The sequence below is a fragment of the Geotrypetes seraphini genome, chromosome 6 (genome assembly GCF_902459505.1).
Source record: "Geotrypetes seraphini chromosome 6, aGeoSer1.1, whole genome shotgun sequence".
Lineage (NCBI taxonomy): Eukaryota > Metazoa > Chordata > Amphibia > Gymnophiona > Dermophiidae > Geotrypetes > Geotrypetes seraphini.
Window position 1 is genome coordinate 11,197,333 of NC_047089.1, and position 10,931 is coordinate 11,208,263.

Consider the following 10,931-nt stretch of genomic DNA (forward strand, 5'->3'; position numbering starts at 1 on the left):
TTGAGAGTTGACAGGCAAGTAAATCCATGTATTGTTCTGTTATTTTGTCTTGTAGGTGTATGTTTAATGTGTTTCTGGCTATGATAGCAATTGCTGTAAAGCAAATCTGTAAAGCTGCCACCTGGTCCTCAGTTCATACATTCTTTCTCCAGATGGGATGGGCACTTCGGCCAGTCATTATTACAAAATTTATTTTCTTAAAGGCCAACTCTCCCACCATCCCATTCTAGTTAGCTTGGAGGTCACCCATGTGTGAGAATATGCTGCCTGCTTGTCCTGGGATAAAGCATAGTTACTTACCGTAACAGATATTATCCAGGGACAGCAGGCAGATTCTCACAACCCACCCACCTCCCCTGGTTGTTTTCTTAGCTGACTTATCTTAACTGAGGGATTGCGCGCCTACGTCTGGTGGGAAGGCACTCGCGCATGCGCGATGCGGGCTGATTGCAAACTTTCTAAAAATTAAAGTTGCGATTCACTTTTCAAGTGTCCGTACCGGGGCTCCATCGGTGATGTTACCCATCTGTGAGAATATCTGCCTGCTGTCTCTGGATAACACCTGTTACGGTAAGTAACTGTGCTATCGTGCGCATGTGTGACATCATCACATTGATGTTTGCATAGAAACATAGAAACCTAGAAGATGACGGCAGAAAAGGGCTACAGCCCATCAAGTCTGCCCACTCTGCTTACCCACTCCCTGTCTATGCCCTAATGACCCAATTTCCTTATCTTGACCCTCGTAGGGATCCCACATGGGTATCCCATTTATTCTTAAAGTCTGGCACGCTGTCTGCCTCGATCACCTGCACTGGAAGCTTGTTCCAATGATCAACCACTCTCTCTGTGAAGAAATACTTTCTGGTGTCGCCATGAAATTTTCCGCCCCTGAGTTTGAGCGGGTGCCCTCTTGTGGCCAAGGGTCCCTTGAGAAAGAAAATATCATCTTCCACTTCGACACGTCCCGTGAGGTACTTGAATGTTTTGATCATGTCTCCCCTCTTCCTACGTTCCTCAAGAGTGTAGAGCTGCAATTTGTTCAGTCTCTCTTCGTACGAGAGACCCTCTCTCTTCGTACGAGAGAGGGTATGCAGCAGAGGGTAGGCATATGCAGCAGAGGCCCTCTAGATGGAGCCCTAAGCTTGCTATTACTACGCCACTGGTGGGGGGGGGGGGGGGGGTGCAGAGAGGAGAGGTGCCGGCGAGGAGGAGACACATCTGTGCTGGATGACTGCCTACAAGACATGCCTCTCATGAGGAGAGGTAAGTCCTATAGGCAGTTAGCCAGCACTGGCACCTCTCCTCGTCATCGGCATCTCAAAGCACACTGCATTAGCATAATCCTGTAAAAGAGCGTAGAAATCATCTGTATAAAAAAATGATAGTACAAATATTTTTTCTTTTGAACAGGGGGCTTATTATACACAGCCTGTGTATGCGGCACAACCTCATGTAATTCACCACACTACCGTGGTTCAGCCAAACAGCATTCCATCTGCTATCTACCCAGCCCCAGTTGCTGCACCTAGGACTAATGGCGTGACCATGGGAATGGTTGCTGGGACCACTATGGCAATGTCAGCAGGTGAGATTTTCTCTTTGAAAGAGAAAAGTGTAAGGCTTTTTGCAAATTCTTAGATATAATTAGGTAACAGGTAGAACTGGCTCCAGTCCACTGCTTAGGATTCAGAGGCATAAGTTAAGATCTTGTGCAGGTGGTCAGTGCTGTACAGCTGACAATTGGAAAATATCCTTCATGCACTAAATGGTGCAGTGTGCTTGGTGAAGTTTGTATGGCTGACAGCAGGGCAGTATTTTTAGACTGAGCAGTGTAGATAACAACCAAGTAGACTGGGTGGGTCAAATGATCCTTCTATGCCACTGTCTAGTATGCTGCTATGTTATTATGGCAGTGATTAGAAATCACGAGTTCAGGAGGAGAGCAAGAGGAATGTAAGTGCATGCAGATATCAATGGGAATGGATGACTGATGAGAAATAGAGGTTAGAATCTAGACAGATTTGCAGAAAGCACTGTAGGTCAACGCCAAGGTTTTGAATTAAAGTGGTATAGAGGAAAATGTTCATTCAGTGGATAACTTTTCAGTTCTTATTTACACGTACCTCTGTTCCATTTATGGATGTAGAGAGAAGTCTAATTTATGTGTGCAGTGGAAGTAAACGTATTTAAACGCTTCCATGACATGACACCTGGCTATGTAGCGAAGAAACTCCCAATATACCAGTCTCAGTGGTCCCTCCGTTCACAACGGGAACTCAGACTTTCCAACCCTCCAGCAAACGGCCTCCACCGGGAGACAGCCCAAAAGCAATCATATTCCTATAGTATACCTAAATTATGGAATTAACTCCCTCCTGCCATTAGGGCAATTGATAACCAGAAAGCAGTAAAGACGCTTCTTTTCATGGACCGGATCAATTCTGGCCTCAAACTCTGACAGACCTTGCTTCGACGTACCTTACCTCAGAACACCTGTGCCTGCTAACCAGTTCTTCTACCGTTCACTGCAGATATGTTAAATACCCTTTCGTGACTCTATGATTTTCTTAGATTCTGCAAAGCATGTGTTCTTAGTCACATTCTCTATAAGTTGTAAGTTATTGATTCTGTAGCTTTGTGTTTTGATCCTGTAGCATGTTAATGACTCTGTAATGTACGTATCTCTGTTCCTGAAAATTTTGTATATGTATCCTTGTAACCCATTCTGGGCTCCTGGGAAGGACGAACTATAAAAATGAATAAATAAATGTTACTGAGTACCATAACATGATATTGATCCCACTAGGCCAGTCTTGGTCATTTCATGCATTCAAAGAAATAAGACATGCGCGCGCACAAAAAGTTATTCGTGTATGATAGAATCTTTGCAACTTCAAAAAAATGCCCCATTTTTGATAGAGATTCCTGTAGAAAATTCTTCCATAATTTCATGATATGTGCGCTCTCGTTCAGCAACTCCAGCCACTATATTATAAGAACATAAGCATCGCCTCTACTGAGTCAGACCATAGGTCCATCGTGCTCAGCAGTCTGCTCCCGCGGCAGCCCCCCAGGTCCGTGACCTGTAAGTGATCCTTTACTAAGACATTTTATCCTGTATAGTACCCCTCTAACTATACCCTTCAATCCCCTTTTCCTTCAGGAACAAGTCCAACACCTTTTTGAAACCCAAAATCGTACTCTGCTCTACCACCTCCTCTGGAAGCGCATTCCAGGTATCCACCACCCTCTGGGTGAAGAAGAACTTCCTAGCATTTGTTCTGAATCTGTCTCCCTTCAATTTTCTTGAGTGTCCTCTCGTTTTTGTTTCCCCCGCCAGTCTAAAGAATCTGTCCCTCTCTACCTTTTCTATACCCTTTATGATCTTATAAGTTTCTATCATGTCCCCTCTAAGTCTCCGTTTTTCCAGGGAAAAGAACTCCAGTTTCTCCAGCCTCTCAGCATATGAAAGGTTTTCCATGCCCTTTATCATTTTTGTTGCTCTTCTCTGGACCCTCTCGAGTGTCGCCATATCCTTCTTAAGGTACGGCGACCAGTATTGAACACAATATTCCAGATGCGGGCGCATCGTCGCTCGATATAGCGACAGGATAACTTCTTTGATTCTGGTAGTGATTCCTTTTTTGATAATGCCCAACATTCTGTTCGCCTTCTTTGAGGCCGCTCGCTGCGCATTGCACTCCCGGCTTCATTGTTTGGTCCACCAAAACCCCCAAGTCCCTTTCTAGGTTGCTCTTCCCTAATACCATCCCCCACATCGGGTTTCCTTTCTCCATGTGCAAGACTTTGCATTTCTCTACATTGAAGCACATTTGCCATTTATTAGCCCATTCGCTCAGTTTGTTCAGGTCCCTTTGTAGTTCTTCACATTCCTCAACAGTTCTAACCCTACTGGAGAGTTTTGTGTCGTCCGCAAATTTTATAACTTCGCACTTCATCCCTACCTCCAGGTCATTAATGAATATATTGAACAGCAGTGGTCCCAGCACTGACCCCTGCGGGACACCGCTCGTAACTGCTTCCCAGTCAGAGTAGTGTCCCTTTACTCCTACCCTCTGCTTCCTGTTGGCCAGCCAGTTACACGTCTGTGCACGTCCCCTTCCACCCCGTGATTCCAATAATAGCTTGTTGGTAGGAGCCAAAATGAGAAGTTTCTGTGGAATTCCCTCCCAATATATATAAGAGAAGAGCGTCTTATAGACATATCCAAAAGCAAGTTGAAATGCTTTCTTTTTAAAGATGCTTTTAACTGCTAACTATTTTTTTTTTTTTAGAACTCCATCACAATTTTAATTTAATTTTCTCCAGGTTTTTAGCATTGTCTTTCCCCTCCTATTGTTTTTTCCTTACTCATCTCCTTTACTGTCAAAATATTATATTTCTTCCCTCATTTTCCCTTAGGGTCCGTTTTGTTTGTTGGTTGGCCTCCGTTATTGAGGTCGTCTCCCTGTATTGAGAAATGTACTACATGTTTTCAAAACTGTTCATCGCTTTGTATTATGATTAAGCAATCCATCAAATTTTATTAAAACTTGAAACAATCTAAAAAACTTGTTTGCTTGTACTGCCATTTTCATCTGGAATTTTATCAAGAAATAAATGAAAAGGTGAAGCATTTTGTGTACAAGAAAGGCCAGGCACGGAATTGTAATTAAGAACCAAAAAATGGAAGGCCCATTGGCCTTGGCATGGATGCTTAAAACAGTAATAAATTCCATCTTATCTGCCAAAGTTTTTGTTCTTTGTAGTTGTGTTTGGTTGGAAGTAGTTATATGAAAAATAAAATAATTGTCCCCTTTCTCTCTCTCTCTCTCTCTTTCTTTCTTATGTCACCAGGCACCCTGTTGACCACACCACAACACACTGCAATTGGTGCACATCCAGTGTCTGTGCCAACATACAGGGCTCAAGGAACGCCCACTTACAGCTATGTACCTCCACACTGGTAAACTCACCGGCCAGTTCATGTGAGTGCTAGGAAATGGTACTTCCAGTAGGAAAAACCATCTCTCAAGTCTGCATGCAAGATTGTAATGTTGGACAGACAGCAGGAGAAGGTGTTTTCATGAGATGTAATGCAGTCTTCACGTTATATTTCATTACAAAGACTCTGAACCCTCTACTAACATACGAGTATAATACAAATGATTAGTTATCTATTAACTGTTGGTACACGCCCACACGGCACTTGGGTGTGCATAGCATTAATTTAAATATACAATGGGCAGTTTATTACAATAGAACTAATCTCCAGGATTGAACAGTGCATAGAAGCTTTATTATTTAGATTTCATAACTGCCTTTATGAAAAAAGGAAACCAGATACGTAGCTGGTAGTGCCCCCGAGCCTTCTCTTATGTAATTTTGCATTTTTATTTTACAGATCTGGAGTCATTGTATGCAACTACTCAAGTCTTACATTGGTGCTGAAGCAACTGTACAGCAGCGCCAGGCCTCAAGAACAAAACACAAGAACCAAGTGCAAGGGTCACTTTATGCATTCTTCAGTGTTTTTGTAAAAGCTACTTTTTCTAACTTTTCTGCCTCTTCCCTTTCCACACGCACACACATTGTGTCTCTTTCACAAGGATGCCAGACTCTCACTAAGCACTGGGAGAAGGTTTCTTTCTTTTCCTCTAATGTTAATGTTCCAAGTGTTCATTCTTAAGAGACCCAGATCAGAAGTTGAAGTGACATCCAAGAGCTTTTTTGGTTTCTTTTAATTTATATTTTTTGTCCAAAAAAAACCTAGATTTTGTTTTGTTAGGGAAAATGGGGGAATAGTAGAATAGAATGTTAATGTATAACTTGGATAAATTTTCTTCCAATTTGGATTTACATTTTTCAAAATAATGGACATGACTGAATCTTCCACAAGGCATTGTAAAAGAAAAAAAAAAAGAAAGTCTTCCAAGTTGCTGTTAGGGTTTAAAAAAATCATAATTCTCTTCTTTTCTGCACTGAAATGCTAAAGTCAGCCCTCTTTTATAGAATTAGTAAATTAGCATGGGTAACATTGATGTAATACATTTGGCACAGGAATTAAGAAGATTTGGCAATTGATTAGTTCACTGGGAAAGCTGTTTAAAACTAGCTATTTTCCACAGAAAGCAAAAGCGTGTTAGCATTGGAACTATTTCCTCAACAAGAGTCCGAGTCAGTGCTGTGATTCTAACTAATGTTTCATCATTTGAGAAGAAGGCTGCTCCTTCCTGTGAAGTAGGGAACCGAGAACAACCAATCGAATGCATGTTGCATTGCTGCAGAGGTAGTATTGTTAGAATATCATAGGAAAGATCATAGCAGGGTGTCAAGACTGACACCACCTATCTATAGGTGTGTCCAACCTAATGCAAGAGATGACCTGCATATGATTTGCCCTAGATCCACTCTGCATTCAGATAGTTTTCTTGTGACTCTTTGTTAGGTGCATGGAGACTTTTTAAATGCCTACTCACCTAAGTAGATTATGTAGCATAGTTTTAATCTGGGTTAAAAATTATGTAGTAGAGCACATCTCAGCTCCTTTACATCAAATGTGAGTGTAATGCATCCATAGTCCAGTCAAGTGGAAGTACTTTAATTTCTGTCTCTCGCCACTGCCCTTCCACTGAACATGCACCCAACTGATGATGTGAATTTTGCAGGGAAATCTTTATTTGTATAGCATATCAGATGCTACTTAATAGGATAATTCATATCGTTACAAACCGGGACAGAATAATGGAATATATAGTGCTTTGAGGAAAATATTTAAAGGGGTGAATATAACACAAAGCTATAGCAATAAATTGTTGACCTAAAAGTTAAAAGGCACATTACCCAAGACATTAAAGGCAAGGAGCTGCACACCCTGGTGGAACATGAAACAGTCGCAGGTTGATGAGGTGCTTTCTTTAGTACTAGGGTAAAGTACAGAAGGAACAGGCAGGCACATGCACTAAGTTCAGTCAGGGGCAGGTTTTTACTGAAAGCAATAATAATCTTATGCGATGGGAGAAATGCCACAGTTTAAAAATGTACCCTCCGCTAATTATCACATTTAATGCAGGTTGCAAAGAAGGGATATTTTCTCAAGTTGTAGTGGGGAAATAAGGTTAATCTAGACACTAATTCTGGCCAGTCAAGCTCTGATCCTGATCAGGTTGGACAATGTGATGATTTGGCTGGTATAGAACTGAATCCCCCTGAGGTACCAATGCTTACAATCATCACCATCAGTGCTAGCTTTAGCACTTGACTCTTAGCCACAAAATACTTAGATTGCATAAACCAGGGATCCCAATTATACCGCATTCAGTTAAAATCCTTTCCTTCCCTCTCCTAGCCAATATAACATTCCAGTGATCTGCACCTCCAAGATGAGCCTATCAAAGCAAAACCAACTAATATGCATGTAATCCTTAATTAAACAAGCCACAAGACGAAAGCTAAGAGAACCTGAAGTAGAGCGACTTGCCTTGTCATTTGATTGTAACTTTCCTAGGTTTCATCTTTAAATAATAAAGCATCCCCTTACTTCTGTTGTGTAGGAGTGAGTCTTGTTTTTCTCTCCATTCCTTGCCAGATTGTTGGCAGCTTTCTGATTAGGCAGGCAGCAGTTCGACCCTATTTCAGGGTTATCGGAATAAAACAAGTAGCCTCTACAAGTTTCATTAAGTGTTATAGGATCTTCCAAATTAAGTGTTTTACAACACTTTAGAAGAACTTATTAACTTGTGAAAACCACTCCTTAGCACATCCCCCCAAGTACTGGTAAACTAATGTGAGAAAAAGGCATCTCTATACATTTCATCACTAATTAATCACTGTTTCATATCAGTGCTCCAAGATACATTTAAGTAAAATAGAGCATTTCCTCCCATCTTCCGTTCCACAAAAGACACAAGCAAATAATTCACCATCCAAGTCAGCAAACAATAGTAGAATTGATTTTTTTTTTTTTTTCAAGAATAAAAGTAACATTTTGAAAATCCTCCCCTTCAGGGAGTGCTCAAGAGTTACACTTTTTAATTCTTGAAAACATAAAGAACAGTAAGTAATAATAACAGTGTTAATCTGCTGAAAATTTTCAAAGTCCCTCATCTGTCACACCCAGATTTCTGGTTTTTGTAAGGCAAAACAATGGTCTTACACAGCTTCAGTATCCAGCTGTTTTTATATGATGACTTGGTACAAAAGAAAGAAAGCACTGATTCTAACATGTGGGCAAAGAGCAGGTGAATTTAAGATCATGTGCAGTTCTCCATGTTCACTCCCAAAATATCCAGTGGGGTTAATGCTAAAGTGACCACATATCAAAGATCTTATGTAAGCAGTGTTTAGTTGTCTTGCACTGAACATGTAGAATATCATATACTATGCTAGTAAGTTAAAGGTACTACAACTTGCATAGTCTAAGGAGTATATCTGCACCAGAAATAAATGTATGCATCCTTTAGTCTATGTAAACCTGTATATATAGATATGTGTATCTATCTATCTATATATATATATATACATATATGTGCACACACACACGTGTGTGTGTGTAAAAGACCCTTTGTGTATAACACTATTGTTTGTTTCTGTATCATATATATTATGGAACAATAATCAAAATGCATGCCCCTTTTTTCTTGAGGGGAAAACAAAGAGAAAAGGGGGGGGGAGATAGATGAAGATGGTGAACTTTATAGTAACTATTTAATTCTGTAAGGACTGACCAATATTGAAGTTACTGAGGAGAAAAATAAATACTCATTCGAAACCCTCCTCCTCACTAGCTCTGCATCAAAGCACTTTTTGAAAAAAATAAAATAAAGTTTTCACTAGCCCTAACGTATTTCCTTAAAGAATGAGTAAAGCAGCAAAGAGAAAGGGAGAAGAGCATGTGTGAAGAAGGGAGATTGAGTCAAAGGATGGCAGAGCCACATGAGGGAATAAGCAGAGACTCCCAACCCCTTAGTACCTTCTGAGCGGGGAGAGGAAGAGTGTTTAGTTTTTATGAAGGGAGCAACCTTGCTTTGCCACAACTTTGTAAGAGGTTTTGATTTCAGTTTTTACTGATTTCAAAAAATAGCAACCATATTATAAAGAGAGAGAAAAAAATAAACAGTCCTACACAGGCAAATGTTTTGTAGCAGTTCTTCACTCAAAGTCCCTTAAGTCATATTTGGACAGTCGCTGTTCTTTCTTTGACTTTGGGGACAATTTTTTCACATACGTATAAAGCCCATTTTACATATGAAAAAGAGCTTTTATAAAATTACACAGGTGCACATAAAGTATGCACAAAGAGGGTCTGATTCTATAAAGACCTTCTAAAGTTAGGCGTATAGAAAAGGCACCGAGTCCATAAAACTTAGGCATCTATTATACAATCATGCTTATGTCACCTATGTGTGCTAACATTTAGGTGTCCCCTTCGCTTAAAATTAGGTGCCGATATCACAGCTAATGGCACCTAATTCATAAAGAGGTGCCTAACTCAAAAACATGGCCATGATCTGTCCCGTACCACACCCACTTTTAGCGTAAGAACTTTGAGCTAGGCGCCTACTTTTTAGAGAATTTTTTGAGTTAAGCGCCTGTTTCAATTAAGTCCAATTAAAGCTGATTGTGAGGTTTTGTTAAGCCTTTTGATAATTAACTCTGGGTTTTACTAAACCGCAGAAGAGCTTCTTACCACGGGCTGGCGAGGTAAATGCTCCGATGCTTATAGGAATTAGAAACATAGAAACACGATGGCAGACAAAGGCCAAATGGCCCATCCAGTCAGCCCATCTGCAGTAGCCATTATCTCTTCCTCTTTCTAAAAGATCCAACACTAAATTGAATTCAGACACAGTCTCGGTCTCCACCATCTGTTCTGGGAGACTGTTCCATGAATCTTCCACCCTTTCTGCAAAAAAGTATTTCCTTAGATTACTTCTGAGCCCTATCATCTCTTAACTTCATCCTATGCCCTCTCATTGCAGAGTTTTCTTTCAAATGAAAGAGACTCGACTCGTGCACATTTACATGATGTAGGTATTTAAACATCTCTATCATATCTCCCCTCTCCTGCCTTTCCTCCTTATAGATTAAGATCTTTAAGTCTGTCCCTATACGCCTTATAATGAAGACCACATACCATTTTAGTAGCCTTCCTCTGGACCAATTCCATCCTTTTTATATCTTTTTTATGGTGCGGTCTCCAGAATTGTGCACAATATTCTAGATGAGGTCTCACCAGAGTCTTATAAAGGGGCATCAATACCTCCTTTTTCCTACTGGCCATACCTCTTCCTTTGCACCCTAGCATCCTTTTAGCTTTTGCCGTCACCTTTTCAACCTGTTTGGTCACCTTAGGATCATCACATACTATCACACCCAAGTCCCGCTCTTCTATTGTGCACTTAAGTTGAATTGAATGAGCATTGGAGCATTTACCTCACCGACCCGCGGTAAGATGCTCTTCCACAGTTTAGTAAAAGGAGTTCTAAGTTAGGCACCAATATCAGTTCCTAACGTTAGGTGACCTTTATGGAATCAGGACCACAATGTGTATCCCTGCCTTTGTCATCTGCACGCATGGCTTCCCTTGGGGTGTAGTGCAGAGGTTTAATATACATGCCTATCATGTAAAATATGTGGATATATGCACACATTTATTCCTGCTTCGGAGCAGGTGTGTGTTCACCTGCATTTGTATTCCACTGAGGCTGGTTCAGGGAATCTATTTTATAATAGTGTATAGGCACCAGCGTTGTCTTTAGATTTCTCGCATGGGCATCCTTTTGGAATGAAGTTCATAAAGATATGGACATACAGTAGAGCATGTGTGATTGTCTGGACTCTCAGTGATGTATTTTCACAGAAAATAGTCTTGATACCGTGCTTTAGGGTCGTGGTTGCACAGTTCTCTGCCTGCCTGCCTGCCTCTT

The 10,931-nt window shown here is 40.8% G+C and overlaps 1 protein-coding gene across 7 annotated transcripts in view; it reads left to right on the forward strand.

Moving 5' to 3' along the window:
- Positions 1-7,549, forward strand: part of FAM168A (family with sequence similarity 168 member A) — a 234,313-nt gene extending 226,764 nt beyond the window's left edge. For 5 of the 7 annotated variants that reach the window (XM_033948535.1, XM_033948541.1, XM_033948542.1 and 2 more), the window contains 3 exons: positions 1,414-1,588; positions 4,861-4,991; positions 5,408-7,545. In XM_033948535.1, the coding sequence (XP_033804426.1) occupies positions 1,414-1,588; positions 4,861-4,973 (288 nt within the window). In that variant the 3' untranslated portion in view covers positions 4,974-4,991; positions 5,408-7,545. Of the gene's footprint in view, positions 1-1,413; positions 1,589-4,860; positions 4,992-5,407 lie in introns of all 7 variants that reach the window. The other 2 variants (XM_033948536.1, XM_033948537.1) reach the window with 1 other exon arrangement.
- Positions 7,550-10,931: the final 3,382 nt, after the last annotated feature.